The sequence below is a fragment of the Pezoporus occidentalis genome, unplaced genomic scaffold (assembly GCF_034315485.1).
Source record: "Pezoporus occidentalis ecotype Australia unplaced genomic scaffold, CSIRO_AGI_Poc_V1 ctg1, whole genome shotgun sequence".
Lineage (NCBI taxonomy): Eukaryota > Metazoa > Chordata > Aves > Psittaciformes > Psittacidae > Pezoporus > Pezoporus occidentalis.
Genome location: NW_026912778.1, coordinates 1246774 through 1266492, shown reverse-complemented (window position 1 = coordinate 1266492; position 19719 = coordinate 1246774). Strand labels below are relative to the sequence as shown.

The window sequence follows — 19719 nt, the reverse complement described above, 5'->3', positions numbered from 1 at the left end:
TATCTTTTCATTCTCTGACCTTTTGTTTCTGCTTATTCCTGTTCTCCACTGAAGGTGCTCTGAAGGTCTCTGTGGCCTAAGGGGCCTGTGGTGCTCCTTAAAAGTTAGCTTTCTACCCTGGTAGTATGATGTCTTGGGTTCAGCAGTAGCAGTCATTTTTCCCCTTCTTGGTAGCTGATGCAGTGCAGTGTTTTGACTTTCGGCCTGGGAACAGAGCTGATAGCAATGTTTTGGTTTGGCCAAGGACTTTGTGAGCCTCATGCTCTGCCAGGGAGGAGGGGAAGCCAGGAGGAGGCAGAGACAGGACACCTGACCCAAACTGACCACAGAGGTATTCCGTACCACAGCACGTCATGCCCAGGAGGTAACTGGGAGTTAGCCGGAAGGGCTGGGAGACTGCAGGGTTGGAGGAGGTATCGGTCAGAGCTTGGTCGGGCTGGGGGGGCGAGTTATCGGTCAGCTGGTGCTGAGGTGTTGTATTCTCTTCCCTTGTTATTTCCTGTATCATTATTATCATTGGTGGTAGCAGTAGTGATCTGTGTTATACCTTAGTTACTAAACTGTTCTTATCTCAACCTGTGGGAGTTGCATTCTTTTCGATTTTCCTCTCCATCCCTCCGAGAGCAGGGGGAGGGCAAGAAAATGGGGGGGAAGTGAGCGAATGAATTACCTGACTGGGTTTAAACCACGACATATGAACAGGCTAGTTCACTGTCTGAGCCCATGCGAACATGGTACTCCTCCCTGAGAGTTCTGGCTCAACATCTTCCAACATGAAGGCATTAGTAATTTGCTTACCATAAACTCGTGAGAGAATACCTCATTGAATAGCGTGGACTGTACTTGCAGACTTTAACCAAATGTGGAAGATGACCTGCATACCGTAGTAAACTAAACAGATGATCCTTGTGTATCAAAGTGGACTGGTGCTGTAATCACACTATCTTTATAAATACTGCATTGCACTGTAATTATTTTAGCAAACCAGTGAGTTACAGTTCCTTCAGTCTTACACAGACCATAGTCAGTGTTAACAAACTGCAATCAGTGAAACAGGAATAAGAACTGACATATTAAAGTGTACCTGTAAAGTAGAGGAGCCTGAGAACACTGTATTTTGGTTTTGTCAATTCTTTGCTTATCAGCAATTTTCTGGCATGGAGTATATTGCAGGAATACAGAAGTTCTTGTAATCTTTAAGAAGAAGGGAAACAGATCCAGGGGAAGTATAAATATCCAATTTAACTCAAGTTATTTCACAAACATGGGAACAAATTACTCATATTTGAGTCAACAGAATAAGGGCTAGGCAAGTAGCAGTCAAGGATCTGCCAGGAAGAACTTGTGTCTGACCTGGATATTGGAAAGAAAAATAATTAGTTTTCTTTCCGATATCAGGGATTAAGTTAGTACATATTATGTATCTTGACTTGAACAACTGTTCCATAAAAGCTGGGAGAATGCAGTGTAAATAAAACCACTGCAAGACAGGAAAATTGTTCTCAAAGGAGCAGTTAATTGTTCCCTGACAGAGTGAAAAGAAGTATTACATTAGGTATCAGAAAGTAAGAGAAGGCCAGTATCATGCAGCATTCTCATAAATTATTTACAGTAATTACAGAGTATGTTTACTACATTTTTAGATGACATCTGGCTGGAAAATGCTGCCAACTTGTTGGAGGACAGGGTTAACATACAGAGCAAAACTAGAGAAATGCCTTAAGGGGGGAAAAAACCTATCAGACGCCAAGCTCTGACATGTGGGTAGGAATAACTATAGAGCAGAAAAAATCAGGCTAAGTAACAGTTCTGAGATAAAATCTGATAAATAGTAGACAACAAAGAGTGCAAGGGAGAAAGGAGAAATTATGATTGCAAACCAAACATGTTAACAATACCAAGCTGTGACAGCATCATACTATGATGTGTAACCATGAACAGAGCTTGCAAATTGGATGAAACCAAAAAAATCTTGCTGCTGCTGCTCGTTTTATTTCTAAGACTGTAGTCTGACTGCCATGTCTAATATTTCTAGACAGATAGAGTTCAGGAAAGAGCAAGAAAAATGATGAGCACATTACAAACAAGGGAAGACTGCAGGAGCTGGGGTTGTCTAATATACTGAAGGAAAAACTATGGGAAGGTTCAGACAACATGCTTTGCATGTATGATCTTAGCTGCCATGGGTAGGAAACTAAACAGTATCTGTCATGGAACAGTGTATGCAACATTCCTCATAGGGAATTTCCTTTATGGGGCAGATTTGCTAGTTTTAGCATGATGCTTTGATGTAATAAATATTGCCATACATAATTTTTAAGATTTCAATATGCTACATAGAAAAGTAAGTATTCACAAAATGCCCAAAGTTATTTGGACTGCATAATTAATATTTCAACACAGAAATGTAATGTCAAGTTGCAACCAAAATAAACTCAAACTTTGTACCCTGGTCCTGACTGCTACATAATTTCTTGCAGCAAAACAGTTTAGCAGCAAACACAAGTGATCTATTTTACAGCACCCTTTTTTTTCCTATATTTCCTTCAAAATTCTGAAGTGACTGGAAGTAACATCTTTATGTAAATTGATGACTTTAAAGAATAATGCTTCTAAATTAAAAAATGCTTCATATCTTTGTATCAGTTCCATAAAGAATATTTCAAGATATATTTTATATTCAAATCAGTAAGACAGACATTATAATAAAACAAATCAGCTTGCAAATACATAATTACAGACTAAGAATTAGAATCCATTTATCCACCAAAACAACAGTGAACTGCAACTTATGATTACATGGTAGCTGAACCGGAAAAAAAAGTTAATAACTATAAAATCATTTAGCTTTATTTATTAAAATCCTTTGAAATTGCTACTGGTCCAAGAAATGCAGAAGCAAACATTTCCAGTTATTCATGCCAAATGGGAGCAAAGGTTTTCTTTTTCACTTGCCTGAAGTAAGTTAATGTTGGACATTCATTTTGAAAATCATTATGTATTGCTATATACCAATATTGTCTTTCTATGTATATTAAACAGCAGCACCCTCTACTGGTCCAGAAGATCCTTTCAAACTTTAGAAAAAGCTGTGGAGAATGATCCAGCCACAACAATGCAAAATGCTACTGAGAGTAAAACGTAGTTTTTCAGTCCCTGGATAAGCAAAGGGAGAGAAAAAGAAAAATATCAGGCTGTTAGATACAACTTCACAAAAAAAAAACAAGTAAAAGTAATAACCAGGGTTTCATTTTATGACAAAATTCATAAATTTATTACATGAAATAGTAAATTTATTACTCATTTCATTTCATAAATTTGTAATATATTTGCTGTTCAAAACAGTTTAATACAAGTAATCTATGATGCCATACACTAAAGTAAAATACAAAACTAATTCAGCAATTTTAAAAAGTATTTTTAAAGGGCTTTGTCTATTTTCAGATTATTTTTAAGTAGTAAGCAGTTATGAAGACACTATTCTAAGAATGTATGGAAAAGATGAAAGATTTAGTGCATCACAGACATTTAGATAAGGAACATGATAGTCTTTTACTGTGGTGCAACATTAATCTGCACTGGGGGAGTAAAAGAAACTTTCTAGTTCCTGATGAAGGGATGCCTAACGTATTTTAGTGTCTCCAAAAAAACTTGGAAAGATGATCTCCAATGGCAAATTAGGTACCTGCGGATCCTGAACAGATTAGCTAAGGGAACCTGAGAATTACACTGCTAGTATTCAATGCTTCATATTCCACTAGAAAAATAGTATCTGCCATGTATGTTAACATCCAGTAAATTAGCTTTTTCTAGGCAGCCACTGCTGTATTGGTTTAGGGTCTCCACAGTATACTGTAATTTGCAATCCCAGCTAACCTCCGCCTCATTTTTCAGTTCTTTGGCGAACCTGACTTGAAAAGTCTAATCTACTTGTCTATGTGATTACTGGGACAACTGCTCATTCTCCTGCCCCACTGAAAGAACCAGCTCATATAAATACTGTTTTCAGGCTGTGCTTGGCATCCTGCCGCCTGGCCCTGATACACTCTTCATTTACTCTCACTGCAGCTCATATAGTAATGGAGTTTAAATTTTCAGTCCTGTAAGGATTGTCCAGTTTTTCAGCTTTCTTGGAAACCTTAATATTGCATGATATGACTTTCAGCTTCATACTGAAATACTTGTAAGGAGAAGAAATCTAAGAGACACAGGTGTATACCAATTCATACTGTTCCTAGAGATAAAGACAAGCATGAAAGACTAGGTAAGAGCCATAGTAAGATTACCTTAATTTCTTTAAATACAAGGACTCCCCACATTGAAGCAACAAGACCAGGACCCTAAAAAATAAGATTCATTTGTACATTAAAACATCATGAAAAGCACCATCTTCTCATTATTGTTCTCAGGGTGGTTGAAATGTGTCTGGAAAACGAATTCGGGCCTTTACATTCCATATAATTATGGCGCTCATGGCAAAAGCAAAAATATCACTGCCATCTTTATGAAGTAAGAGTCAAATCTTCAAGAAGGGCTAAAGAGGCAAGAGACTTTATTTATTTCCCCCTCCCCCCACCTCCAAGAAGGCACAATTTCTTTCTAAATTATGCTGTAGAGTCTTCACTGGCTGTTATACACTCTTTTAGTAGGCTCCAAATATGACACACTTAAGTCCAAACTAGAGTCGACAATGTTACCACATTTCAGAGGGCCATTCAAGTTTATTGGCAGGTACCATGAATATTCCTAACATTTCCTTTGTTAGCATGAGTAACTAGCTGGACAAAGTTTGATTTTATCACACAGTGTGATATCAAGAGACTGAAACATAAATGTGTTTCCTGTATAGCAGGCATCTGGACAAAGCACAAAGCCAGCCAGATAGATGGGTCAGGAAAACTACTGATTATCTGTGATACTGTTGTACAGATTTCCCAGCTAACAGCGAACAGTGATACACAATGGTAATTTCCAAGCACTCCTGGTAATATAGTTTTCCCCCTGTGGGAGTAATGACTGGAATTTTCATGACTGATGAGAAAATGTTATCTGAACATGAAGCAAAAACTGGCTCTATTAATGCTTCCCATTAGAGCTGTTTTCAGAACTACTTGACAGATGTTTGGATAGTGATCTTCTCTCCGTCTTCAGTACAGCTGACAGGACACAGATTTAGGCCAGCAGGAAAACAGCGTCTCATGCTGAATGTATTTGTGGGTGCTGTTTCCTAGTGAAATTGCGAACTATTACTTGAATAATAGCTAAGGTGTTATTTCATTTCCTAAATAATGTACGTTGCAAGAGGAATGCATTTTTAAAATGAAACAGACTGTTACAGGCATGTGATGAATAGCTGTCTGAAATTCTCTCTAGGGTGAAGGAAAGCAGCAGTTCTGAACCCTGTGGTCCAGATAGGCAGTTTCTCATCAGTGCTGTCCTTAAATTTTCATTTCATGATTTTATATGCTTGCCCTTTAGGCATGCTGATAACTAAGTTAACTTAAGCTGCTTTCCATAAATCCTTCAATTTCTAATTAGAATGATCCCAAGCCTCTTTTTTATATTGCATACTGCAGAGTTTATTCTGATTTACTGCATCTTGAGGCAAAGCTTAATCCCCATTAATGTTTCATTAGTTTGCTTCCAAAATAACTGCTGTTCAGTAAACTTTGTTTTTGATATTTATGAACTCTCATTTGGCAGAAGTTATCCATCTCTGCATCACCATCTAGTAGACTGGCAAGAAAGTAAACACAAAGTTTATTTTTACCTAGTGATGGAATTTATGCAACCTCTGGATGTTAACAGTGCTTTAAAGGTAGAGTATCATACATAGGATTAAAACAGACAAAACAGGCCAACCTATTTTTTCCCTCATTTGCATAAGAACATTATTTTCATCAATACATAATCTGTTCTGTTTGTTCAAGAACTGCAAAAAGAAAAAATAGCAGACTTAATTAAGGAAAATGATTGCTAGAGGATAAAAATCACAAATGAAAACATCCAGAACAAAATTAATTCTTGGGATGAAAGCATAAAATTAAATTACTTCAGTTTACTATTTAGAATTGATATAGTTCTGGTTTCACAGCTTTGACTTTTATGTAACCTGAAGACTCACACTTTCTATTCTTCTGGGGTTTTTTAATGCTTGGCACTGACCAAGATGGTGCTTGTCACAGTCATATATGTTTCTAAAAACCCAAAGGCTGGCACAGACAAGCAGAGCACGCAATGTATACTCTTTATTAAAATGTTCTAGACATGTCATAATTTCAACTTAATTTAGCAAATGTGATGAAAAAAAACCTTTCACTTTTAATTCTAGTCACAGATTTTATTTTTTATATACTTACTGCAGTAATTATTGGAAAGCTGACCACAGCACTGAGATAGTGATTGGCTATGAACCAGCAGCAATTGGCTACTGCCCAAAGCACACCAGACACAAACCCTAGAAAAATAAATCCCAATCAAAAACATGCACAGCAAGGTACAGACAGCAATTTATGGAACATTTATATTTATAACATAGTACAGAAACCGCATGTATGTATTTTTTTTAACTACTTTAACAAGCTGGCTCTGATAATCTAAACCAAAGCTCAAGGGACAAAATCAGCTACATCAACTGAAGTATCAAATTAATTAAAGTTCACATATTTCTGGGCAACGTGCTCTACACTCTGGCAGTCAGCTTTTGAAAATCTGCAATGTCATTTGCTCCAGCTTCAGATTAGAACAAAATTTATCAGTGTTTCCTAACTTTAATTAATTAATCAAATAGGAGTGATCTTTCAAAAGAGACAAAGGTCAAATGAAGAGACTTGAAAGGCAAACTACAATTCCGACACATAGCTTAAACTGATTACTGAAAACAGTCACAAGTAACTGAACTTAATTTATAATTGGAAAACCAGTCATACCTGGCAAAATGGCCTGGGGATAAACATTAGGTTTATTTTTCCTGACTGCACAGTAGATCAAAAAGTAGACAGTACTTGTAAGAAATATTCCACTGAAGTGTGCAAAAACATAATCCAAATCTAAAAGAGAAATCATGAAATTACATTAGTCTAAACCATCAGTTATTAATTTTAACTAATTTCACTGACAGCATTCACATAGATAAAAACCCCATATGGTGCTACTTCTAACAACTCAAATTCAGTTGTGATTGTGACCAACATAGCTGCGAGTCTGACTGGATGGATGTGGTCAATTACATATATATTAAATGCGAATTAACTGCTGTGTTAACCTTAGCATTTATTACAGGCTTTTATATATTTCTGTGATTTGTTATTTTTGGAACTCTGTTAGTCAAAGTGCTGAATAATTTATTAAAACCTCATGAAAATCCTCTGGTGAGGCTAGAAAACTGGGGGGAGGGATTTTACATAATTGCATCCTCTCCTGACCATCTACATTTGTACTCCTGTATACAGCCTTATTTCTTTTCTGTATATTTAAGGGCAAGACAACTGCACATAGTGTGGAAGCTAGACACGGCAGTTTTGTCCTTTTGTCATCTTGAAGAATGTATCACAGTTTTGATCACTATAATCAATAACCCTTTATGGACTTCGTATGTGTTAAAGAGATTGTTTCTGAGCAACCTGGTCTAGTGGAAGGGGTTCCTGCCCATGGCAGGGGGGTTGGAACTAGATGACCTTTAAGGTCCCTTCCAACCCAAACTATTCTATATGTAGCAAGGTGATTGCTGTCTCCTTGGAGCTGTAAATTCTCAACAGGACAGGCAGCTATAGTAATGTTAACATCTGTTACGTCTAGCTGGGGAATATACAGGCTGCAGTATTCAAGAGAAATTGTATGTGACATAACAAACAATTTCTTAACAGCAGTATTATGACTCCTCAGCAATATGTTGCTCTTAAACTGCAGCTGGTATTACCTGATAAGACTATACACTAAATCTTAAGAAAAAAAATTTTGTGGAAATGTTTGAAATTGGCAATTAAGCTTATGTAAAAAGGTTTCTGTTTCAAAACCTACAAGGTTTTAATTACTTATATTGTTATATATCTCTTCTCCGCATGAGTTATGATCAACTCTCTTCTCTTCCTTTACTGATGTACTAATTTGGTAACTGGAAAGCTTGTGCCTTTGTTTACCTCATGTTCCAGGATATAAACTTTGCATTTTGAGATGGCTGGTATTTAATACCTTCTGGAACATAGCTATGAGTGAAGCATGGTATCCTCTGGGCTGTTTCTCACTGTTCTTTTAACAGTGCAATGAACCTCTGAGAAAAAGAGAGTGCTAGTACTATGATTCTGACAACATATAACAGCGCAAAACTGGTATGCTGTACAGCCTATTTTCAAGCTTCTCAAGAATTTCACTTTATGCCTTTGAAAAAGCAGGAGAACACAAGAGACTGACAAAATAAAGTCGAAGTAATCTATTAGCCTTTACCAAATTGACTTGCTCCTGCGTATACAGTTTCATTTCTTCTTCCATGATCCTTGATGTAAAGTACTGGTACAAAACTGGAACCGTAGAGTATTCCAGCTACTACAGCTAGGCTACATCCTCTTTAAAAAGAGCAAAATTCAGAAAAAAAATAGCCAAGTGTTAATTAGAAAAGTCCATAACACATTTAAGACAAATCCAGTATTGCTGTTGAAGACTGTGTATGATATGAAAATTGCTAGCAACACCATAAAAATAATACATTTTAGCGTGTTTTATTTTCTAGTGTAGAAATGGTTCAACACAGTAACTTAGTTTTCCAATGCTTTGTTGCCAAGTAACACAGACAATTCCTGCCCCAAAAGTCTGCAGTATAGATTAATGACAAGATAAACGAACTAACTAGGATTTCCTGAAAGCAAACCTAGGAGAAAACAAACAAACAAATTAAAATGCTCCCACCCCCAGCTTCACTGTTGCAGTCTATATATTCTTAACTCTCCTAAGGTTCACTGCCTCTTTAATCTCCAGATTATTGCATTCTTGACTGTTTCCATTTCCCATGCTGGCCTCTTGCTAGCTGCTGCTTCTACCCTGAAGCACTTATATCTCCCTACCACACCAGCATGCCTTCTCCAGATGTATTCACTTGGAAACCACACCCAGAATCATGATATTTGCATAGGCTCCTTCTGTGCTGGAGTGCTAATCAAGCAGGTGATAAAAAACAGTTCTATGATTATTACTTAGTTGCTATTGATATTTACTTTGCCAAATGTTTGCTCTTTTACAGTAGTAACTAATACTTAATTAGTAAGGTAAAGCACACTCAACAGTACAAAGGAAACAACCTAATTAGCTGTGCAGCTATTTGTATATAGGTATGCACACTATGCTAGTACCTTAAAACCTGTAATTTATTACTGCATGACTGCACTAGAAAAACTACAAGATGAAAATTTTGCTCTTAATGCTGTGTTCAGTTACTTTCTCTGGCTACTTGGCCTGTATCAGTAAGAGAAACTGTTAATAACTTACATGAGTCTCTTTTTTGCTGGAGAAAGTCTGTTCACCCATGAATCATCAGAGGTATCTTCAGAAACATTAATGGACTGCAAAAACCCAAGAGTTTTCACACAAATTTAGTTTAAAACAAACATTGTATTAAACAGAACAGTTTTCTCTAATAAAAACAGAATCAAAAGGAATTTACAGAAGTACTCTGAAGAAAGTAGAATAATTTTCTTTTAATAAAACAACTAATAATTAGATCTACCTATGCTGACGTCTGCAAGTTTGGATATGCACTTTGGGTTTACTACGTAATAGAGCACTCACTAGCATTATGTTTTAATCTGTATGTGGACAGATCTGACCTTCAGAACTTGTACTTTCTGAAATCTGATAAATGATTTAATCTATAGATTTTATTTATAATGTGGGTTTGCCTTTTGTTGATAGCTCTGGTGTTACTATCAGAATATTGGGCCTATTTGCAAACAGGGAAATTAAGGCCTGTCTGCAGCATAAAGAAATTGCAACATCGCTTTATTCTAATCCTGTAATTGGCTTGTCTTCTATGATTTGTCTGGTAGACTTGAACCTCTAATGAGCATTGAGCACAGCCAGAAAACTTTGAGGGACTCTGTTCGGGTAGCAACTGCGTACTGACCTACAACAGGAAGGGACAATGGTAGTAGGAGCCTATCGCTCTCTACCTTCTGTTTCCAATGTGGCACCCCTCATTGATCTCCAATCTGTGCCACAACTGATGCTGAGAATTCTCCTGGCTCAGTAACATGGCAAAGATCTGGTGGATAACAGTTATACCTTGTTGCCTTTCATCTAAGTACCCTCCCAGTTATATAGTTTTAATTAAACTTGCTTCCTCTTCTAGGATAGGAAAGTAACACACTGTCTTTTACATACTGTCTGTCATAATGAAAAGGGACTTCTATGTCATTTACACCTCACAATAGAGAAAAAACGCTTGAAAAAACCTTTTCTGTTCATCACATTTTGTTGTATATACAAGATTTTCAAATTAAATATAATCACAGAATAGTTAGGGCTGGAATCAACACATAATTATGTAGTTTTATGTAGTCTACCATAAATGCTAGCAAATCTGGTTAAAATTAAGCCTTTTGTTTTTAAATGGATATGCACTTCCACTGATGTAAAATAACAACTGTAGAGTACTTACACTTTCTCTCAGTAAAGGCGTGCTTTCTAATGAAGTTGAAGAACTCTGGACTTCAGTTTTTATAAAAAGAAATATGACAGCACTTAGAAGAGAAAAAAAGGCCAGTAAATACCAGGTCAGCTCCTAAGGACATAACAAGTAGTGTCCAGAGACAAAAGCTGTATTTGGAAGCATAATACTTTATTTTCATTATTGCCTTAGAGTCACTTCAATGTATTTTAAAAATGCAATTGCTTTTAACAGTCGTAACAAGCAACTTAAGTGAACGCAAGTAAATAGATTAGTCTTTGTACCACTTCTCAGATCTCTCTTCTATGTAACAGAATTGAAATGTCTCCTTTCTACAGTGTGTAGTTACAACCACATTAACAATGTTGCTTTAGTTAACACTGTCTTTTTGTACTAAACCACACATGCAGTGGAACATCTGCCTGAAAATTCTGTATGGAACAGCTTAAACCTGCACAGCACTGGCACTGTGCTCAAGGAAAAAAGTTAGTTTTTAGTCGTCTGTCCTATGTGAGTGAGGAAATACTGCTCCTACAGGGCCTCATGCATATGTGGAAGGAGAAGAGGTATTGCTCAGTTGCGCTCCAGTGCACTAAGTGAATAAAATAAAGAAGAAAGGGTAACTTTACTGCTTGCAGGTAAATATGTGTATCAGAACGCACAGGGTCTGTTTTTTTTTTATTTTTATGAAAGATATTTTAATGATATAGGAATTCCTTCTCATAACTGTAAACAGAACGTCTCCATTTGAAGAATGATTCACCTCCTACTAAAGGGATAAGGGTAGGTATAAAAAGACGTCAGCTTCCTCCAGAGAGACTAGAAAACCATATACAGGTTCCACACAGGAGGCTAAAATGAAATACATGCTTTTGAACTCTGCAGAGCAACATACACAGGTGTTGCGTAGCTTGCCAGGAAAACGTCTTTTTCCCTGTTGATCACTTCTCCATGATATCTCAGAAAAAGGCAGGAAGCAGGTGGTGAGGTGAATGAACTCATCAGGCAGGAATAATAGTACTGCTACTATTTTCTAAGTACCTCACAAAATCACATGCTACATGTAACAGTAATGGGTAAATAGCTGCAGGCTCTTAGAAGAGGAAGAGCAGAAGCAAAATTCATTAATCTAAGGCACTGGCTCTCTCCTAACAATCAAGAATGGCTGCATCATCTCCATGTTCTTAACACACTTCTTTTCCTAAAGGCATTACATTCAGCTACTGCTTAGCATGCTTATGGCAAGCCTATTGCCCCTTGGATTTAGGACCACCATTATGTTCCTGAAAAGACCTTCCTGGCCACTCAGTCAGAAAGCAAGAACACCGCTAGATATCAAAGACCATCTTTCCTGCGTGTTTGGACCAAAGTGCACTCATATGAATAATATAAACAGAAAGAAGAGTAGAAGGCCTTTCAGAAGATCCTAAAGGAAGACACTGTTTGGGTGTTGCTGTAAGTGTGGTTTAACAGTTACAAGACAGGGAGCTATTAAGGACAAGAAATAATACAAAGCCTCTGCCTTTCCATGGACCTTAAAGGAACTGGGAAGGGGTCCTGTCACATGTTCTACAGTTCAGAGGGAAGGATTTGTACCCCTGAGTGAAGTCAGATCAGAAATCTCGGAGGAATTTCCTCACCAAGATCCTTCTAGTCAGTGTTCCCTCTTGCAAAATCTGGGGAAAGTGAACCATTTGAACTACTTTGCTAGGGAGATAATCAGCATATCACTGCTTTGCCTTGAACATGCCTACCAGCATAAAAATATATTTCTGTGTTTATGAACAACCATTTCACCACTGTGCTGGGTATTATATATGTTTCTATTCTGACCAGCTAGGTATGGATAGCTCATAAATTCTGCAGTAAATTAGTTTCCAAGAAATACTTCAAAACAGGTACCCTCTAGTTAAATTGTCCCCATGGTTATTAAATATGTATTTTACATTACAGGTATTTATTATAAGAATAGATTTTTACCTTAATAGTGAAAGCCCAGCTCCAATATAATTTAAGATTGGCCTTGATACTTCTTCTGGGTCAATTCCAAACCAACCAAACCTGAAACAATCAGTTTCACTTAGTTGCCTTGACTGAATAGAAATACTTAAATTATAACCCAGTCTTGGAAATCTTTACTCATATAAATAATTCTGCTTGAGTTTGTATTTTCAATAACAGATCAGTGCTTCAGCTGGCTTGTTGGCTACATCTACTTTACAAAAATAAACTTTAAACTAAATTTAATTTACATTGATTTTTAAAAATCTATTTAAAAATTGAAGTTGATTTAAATTATTTTATCAGTCCATGCTGTAGACCAAAAAATACAAGCAGTGTACTAGTTTTACATTTAACAAATACATTATTTATTCCCTCAATTATGTTAGTGAACATCACTGGGCATTCATCTTCCTAATAAGACAGAGGAAACACAAAAGGATAAAATAATTAATCTGCGTACTTTCCACCGAGATGAAAAAAAGATCTTGCATGTATGATAAATCCTCTTTATTGGTGACAGTGTTTTCACTGCAGTCATTAACGATGAACTGGCAATATTAATGACGTATGACTTGAGATTTAAACTAACTTACCTTGAACTTGCCCAACCTGTCAGCAAATTAAAAGAAGCCCATATCAAAAGACCAAGAGCTAAACCAATAGTTTTAACAATAGGGACAACTGTAACATTGCCTAAAACAGAAAAAGCAAAATTCAAATTAATGAAAAACTAGACTGTAATCTTGTATATTTTTGCTTTAGATTCTGTGACTATTCAGAAGGCAAAGAATTTTAGGCAACCAAAGGTGGTAGGAAACAGTGTTTTACAAAAATAAGTATATCAAACATGTTTCTTTCCTCAATACCATTTTAAAAGCTATTTTTTGTGAATTTGCTGTATAAAATAAGCATAATAAATAATGTTTTCTATAAGGATACAGCTCCAGTAGCAGAAAAACTTTAAAAAGCCAAACAGCTACCAAGTAACTATTACCTTATATATTGACAAATTTTTATCACTGTTTTTTTATGAAGAGTTAGGATTACTTTGGGTTTCAAGAAACAGAACTTCTTTATCCTTACCTGTAGCCCACACAAAACCCCCAACCATAGCCAGAGGCCAAAACCGCGGGCAATTCTGGATTAAATTGACCACCAAAGAAACTACCCATATAGAGGCACAGAGAATCCACTGGAAGAACATGCCTATGGAAAAAATCAAATGCACACAAAAGAGAACTTGTAGAATACTACATGTGTGAATCTCTTAACATTCTATGCTTTAGATAAAATAGTACAGAAAAATGTGAAAGGCGCCCACCTCCTTTGTGAATTTCAGGGAACCATGTTACAGTATATTCAAAAGATACATTTTAGGGTTGTATGTTATAATTCTGTCAATCTTTTCCTTACCATGCATTCTTTATATGCAGCTGCAAAAGATATTTTGATGCATAAAGTTTAAACAAACCCTGATTCTCAAACACTTTTGACAGGTTTCTGACAAAGAGGTGTTCAGTTACTGCAAACTTCTTCCACCACCCTAGTAGCAAGTAACACAGATGACTGCACAGGACAAAACTCCTTCAAAGCTCAAGGCTCAGGCTCTTCCACTAATCCAGGACACTGAGGATGACAAAAACTCTGGACCAATCTCTCTAAGGGTCAGCAAGGCAGACCAGCTGATTTTATACCAGCTGAGCAAAGACTTTTGCTTTGAAGTCTAGCCTTGCCTGTAATGCAGATACTATTATTGCAGTAACACAATGGCAGATTTATTCATCTAGGGATCTGTTAACTGACTATGCATCACACAAACATGTAAATATGACACAAACCTAGTAAAATGTTAAAAATTCCAATTAGGAAATAGAAGTGATTGTTTCCTCTCACTGACTCACCAGATCAAACTGCAATTTCAATTTTTGATGGATTTTATGTTAGGTCCCCAGTGGAAAGGCAATACTCTGAAGTTCAACAACTTTTACAATATAAATAATATATTAATTTGAGAACCCCCACAAGGGTAGAAAAAATAAAATTTAAATTTTCATTGTTAAATGGTCATGAAATACACATCATCACTCTTGAAGTGCGTAACAACATATAGAAAGGCTCTCCTAAAGATTTGCCACATCCTAAACCAATACACTATTGTTTTATACCATAATAATAGCAAAGAAAACTAAAACATTAAAGTTGTTTATAAAGCTAACTATAGAAACTCTTGTATTTGCTGGCAAAATATTATTGCTATTAGCAAAAATACCAAAACCAATAAAAGAATATAACTAAGCTTACCATCACCGGTATCAAATTTCTTAACAGGCACAAAGTTTGTCCCAAATAGAAGGACAGCTACTGTGGACGAGGTAAAGCCAATAGCTAGATCCGTTCCATTGCTGACATTAAAGGTACTGTAAGTTTTTCCAATGTTCATCTTTGCTCTGAAGGTGCCTCTTTGTGAAGTTGTCTTGCTGAGGGACCTGGCAGATTCTGAAATCAGAGAGTGGAATTAAACATGTGGAGCATTAAGCAACCTGGTCTAGTAGATGTCCTTGCCCATGGTAGGGAGGGCTGAACTAAATGATCTTTAAGGTCCCTTCCAACCAAAACCATTCTATTACTCTATAATACCAACCTAGTTCAGAAATCTGAAACTTAAAGGACCCTACTTATCAATCTCTCAGAAGCTGGACAGAACAGGGAAGTATACTGTAGAATCCCATGGGAAGCTGCCATAAACCATGAATGAAGTAACATAAGAACAGATGCACACACACAAATATATCACTATCGTGTGTTTCATAATAAGCTTCACAGAAAAGCATGTCTAAAACCACACAATACCAATGTACAGATGCACGCAAAGGTTATGAGGGCTTGAATCTGAGAGACCTGACACTCTAGTGAGATGCGGTACCAGAATATTCCTTACTCCTGTAGCCAAAGTGGGGGTCACACTGGGATGAGTGAAAAAGCAGGGGTTAGAGACAAAATCTTAATTGGCAGAAGCTATAGCAAATGCAGCCCTGCTTCCTGGGCGTCAGGAACTGGCACAGAGATTCTATAGATGCCACAGCAGGATTAATATAGGATCATAAGATAACCACAGGGATTGCTCTAGCTGATACAAAATGTGAATAAAGGTTCATTTTTTTCTGTGGGTAACAAAGGAAGAAACTGCCTCTAAAGTTTCTTAGTTCATTTCACATCACTATAATAAGAAAGGCAAAGACTTTTTTTAATCCCATTATACCTCTCTTTTTCTTTGAAGGGGAGACTCATCTTGAGGTTACACTCAACAGAAGTACTACACACGTACTTCAGATATAGATTGTGACTTTCACAGAAAAAGTGGCTCTAAGGACAACTGTAACAATATGATCTTTGCATACACAATCTTAAGATGCACGTAAAAGACTAAATATAAGAAAAGCATTTGGAAATTTACCTTCAAATGGCAGCAGCATACTTAATATGCTGTGAGTACAAAGGGGCATATTTATAGAGATACACATGCAATCCTACTGTTGAAGTAATGCTATTTATACTGACTCAAATGGCATCTTAATGTAGTTTGACATTCCCCAGTGTAGGTGAACTAGCTACTGTCTGGAGGAAAAAACCTGAAATAGGATGGCAGAAATTTTGCCAAGTCTTGTAAAGGATGCTGTGACTACACTCTCTGCACAAAAGGAAGAGTCGAGCTGCTGCACATCCTTTCATCTTGCTTTACCCTCCAGTGTTACCTTCTCTGGAGTCTTTAGGACACTGAGAAGTGCATCTGCTGACATTGTGCTTTTATCTACAGCTTACACAGGGGCATCAGTCAGCTGAAATTATTTATTTGCATTATCAGGTGAAAAGTTCAATCCCATAACTAATATAACCATTTAGTTTCTATAATTTTTTCCTCTTAAAGGATGTCAGTATATTTTTGGGTACTTAAGAAAAACACAAGATTACATCTAGGAGACACATCTGGAAAGTACAACAGCACAGGTATTTTCATTTATCTTATCATTTTTTCCTTCTCGCTTCATCTTTCCTGCTTACTTAGAGGATAAGCTTCTCCAGGAAGTTTCCACTGTGTTTAAGACTCCTCTATAAAGTATGTTTTATCTAGGACCTGTAGACACTAAGCAGTGCAAATAATAATGCTGGGATTTCTTCAAAGACTGACTTCATGGGCTAAGAAACATAGTTATGCTACATGAATGGATTAAGAAAGATAATGGTTTACATCAGCTATCTTCATTCCATCAGCCTTGCTTCACTGAGTGAATACACTCAATTCATTTAGAGGACAAGTAAGGCACAAAACGTGGGTTTTGTATGGGAAGAACTTCATGCTGTTAAGAACATAGAAATAAATCTGATTACCCTGCATCTCTATGAACACAGGACTCAGTCCTTTGGCCTTTAAATAAGTAAGTCACTATTCAGGCAAGATACTAAGAACCTTTCAAATTTAAAGTCGTTTATCAGCCTTTTTGATTTTTGTTAATGACAAAGAAATGTTACTTTTAAAGTATTTCAGTTCTGTATTTACTAAGAGAAAATCTGGATGCTGAGGGGCAATACATTTTTCTGCTTGCCCTTTATCTTCCAAAATTCGCTATATTGTGCACGCTGAAGACTGTTGCACAACTGGAGACCCAACATCATGACACCAAAACCGGAAAGGAAACACAACTTCCAGCTAACTATGGAAGAGCATGCTTCATTCAGACTGTTTAAAACTGTAACTTTCCAAACTTTGGGGCACTTAGCTCCAAATTTGTCTAAATTTCAGACACGGCTTTCAACTCCATTTTAAAGCCTTCAAGAGACAGCTCAACCAGACAAGGCCTGAAGCAACCTGCTCTAACTTTGTTGATAGCACTGCTCTGAGCATGGAGTTGAAGCAGATGAACTCCAGAGGTCCCATTCAAGCTGAGTGACTCTGGAATTGGCATTACTCTGGCATACAGCATTAAGCTGACTTTATTTTGCTAATCTTTGCACATCACAAAACTTCAGAGGTCATTAAAAGCCTCTTCTCTACAATCCTATGTTACTGCCAGGTAGACTTGCAGCATACATGACTCCAAAGCCTACAAGCTACCAAATGCCAAACGAGCAGCACTTCCCCAAGCTGCTAAGATACTACAACATAGTGGTTGTATCTGCAACTCAAGCAGAGACAACTGGAATTACTGCTGTTATTGAAGGGTTCTTTTTGCTAGGTAGCCCTTACTGAAGGGCAATTCAAGCTGCAGAGGAAATACAATCTAATTTGGTTGGCACATGCTGCCCTTCTACTACTAACTTCACTGGTTTATCTTACTGGAAGGTTGTGCTCTGTGTTTTCCCTCTTTCCTCAGAAATATGACACCATTTTCTCCCTTTGCACAGCGACACAACAAATTACAACACTCAGCAACACATTGCTGCCATCTCCACAGACGAGCATGAAATCAAGAAGCCTGCCCTTGAGAACTGTCACCTCAAAACAGATCCAAGCTGTTGTCAAGATACTAAAGAAATTGTTTACACGAATTGAAAGGTATCTTTAGAGGTTGCGTGTCACATTATTTATTTGTCTGTTTCTCCTATCATCTATTTGCCATCATGGGTGGATACTTTCATCTTTATTTTAGCAGACTTCCATCAGTCCCAGATGGCAGAGAGTGCCATCCTCAAGTGACACCACAACCCCTTGCTAGCTGCTCAAGAAACATTTCTTCTCTTTCCTAAGATGAATGCATTTGCGAGACATTCTTTGGGCAGTATTTTCAGTAAAGGAAACAAGGAAGAACACGCAGCCGAGCGAATGTTGCTTCTACAGACGCCAACAAGCCGGGGGCTGGCTCCGCAGGGCAGGCCCAGGCTGCAAGCGGGACACACAGGCGGGACAGGCCGAGGCCGCCGCTAAAGGCAGCGCCAGGTCCTCGGAAGGCCAACTGCTCGGTAGCGCGCCCCGACAGAAAACTCGAGAGCCCCCACCCGATGCGGACACCTTTCCCCAGCCGCCGCGGCCTGTCTCACAGCGCCCCGCTCCCGCAGCCAGCGGGGAGGCGGCCAGCAATGGGTCCGCACCGCCTGTTCCCTTGCCTAAGCCTGCCGCTAAACCCCGGCCACCGCTGCTGCCCACCCAGCTCCGTGCCAGCTCCCGCCGCGCTACTGCCAAGGTCACCCACAGGCCTCCCCCGGCGCACCGGCCTCCCGCCCGGGCCTCACCGCCCGCTGCACCGCCCCTTGCCTCGGCCCGCCCCTTCCCCATCGCTCCCAGGGCCGGGAGCGGGTGGAGGCGAGCCGGCGGAGGGCGAGGCGAGCTTCCGCGCCCGTTTCGTCCGCCGGTACTCCGCCGGCAGCCGTCGCGGAGGCGATCCCGGTCTGCGGCAACCCATCGGGGCGCAGGGGCTCTCCCGGGGCACCGGCTGCCAGTCTTGCGGAGGGTGAAACACTAAGAGAAATGTTAAATTTGGGCAAATAGGGCGTGATAAGAGCTTCTTTACGTCTCCCCGAGCTGAAACGCGGCCGATGAGATGGCTTTTTATGCTAAGTGGAAGTGCACCTGTGTACTTCACACGCTGTCGCTGGTACCGTGCTGTGCACCCTGCCTTTGGCCGAAGTCCACGGGCACAGTTTGAGGGCAGGACTCCTGCCCAAGGGGGACGGGTGTCCGCCTTGCGGCTCCTCCCTCGCCCCGGGAGGCCTCCCCGCCCGCTGGGAGCTGCCTTCATGGTTTGCATGATGTCAAGAAGAGATTTTTGCAGATTTCCCTGTAAGGATCTGGCCCAGACCAGTTGAAGCGCAGACTATTAGTCAGCATGTTTAGTCAGGAAGCAAACATTTCTCTCTGTCTTCTTGGTGTACAGCTTCCAGATGGCAGCCCAAATTCATCTCCTTATGAGCACAGCACAAGCCTAAAGTAACGCTTCATCTTTTGCAAATCAAATCCGCATTATCCATAATGACATATGTTTTTTTTTTCTCCAGAGTGTAAGTTCTCAGTCCCATGGATTCAGTAAAGCTGAGACGGAGTGCACCGTTTATCAATCATTTTAATATAA

At 38.6% G+C, this 19719-nt stretch overlaps 1 protein-coding gene across 2 annotated transcripts; it reads right to left on the bottom strand.

Moving 5' to 3' along the window:
• Nucleotides 1-1111: 1111 nt before the first annotated feature.
• On the bottom strand, nt 1112-19620 carry TMEM144 (transmembrane protein 144). Of its 2 annotated transcripts, none has more exons than XM_062611675.1 (12): nt 19221-19620; nt 14960-15154; nt 13742-13864; nt 13252-13351; nt 12635-12715; nt 10646-10727; nt 9478-9551; nt 8443-8561; nt 6930-7049; nt 6360-6457; nt 4287-4340; nt 1112-3156 (listed from the first exon to the last, which is right to left on the bottom strand). In XM_062611675.1, the coding sequence occupies exons 1-12, from the start codon at nt 19396-19398 to the stop codon at nt 3073-3075; spliced, it is 1308 nt and encodes a 435-aa protein (XP_062467659.1). In that variant the 5' UTR covers nt 19399-19620; the 3' UTR covers nt 1112-3072. The 2 variants fall into 2 exon arrangements, with proteins under 2 accessions (XP_062467659.1, XP_062467737.1); XM_062611753.1 differs by lacking the exon at nt 19221-19620 and adding an exon at nt 18663-18766.
• Nucleotides 19621-19719: the final 99 nt, after the last annotated feature.

Coding starts and splice junctions, on each gene's coding strand:
- TMEM144 (XM_062611675.1), bottom strand. CDS start 19,398: ATGCAAACCATGAAGGCAGCTCCCAGCGGGCGGGGAGGCCTCCCGGGG. Junction 15,155..19,220: donor ACAGCGTGTGAAGTACACAG/GTGCACTTCCAC, acceptor CTCTGATTTCAG/AATCTGCCAGGTCCCTCAGC. Junction 12,716..13,251: donor ACAGGTTGGGCAAGTTCAAG/GTAAGTTAGTTT, acceptor TGATTGTTTCAG/GTTTGGTTGGTTTGGAATTG.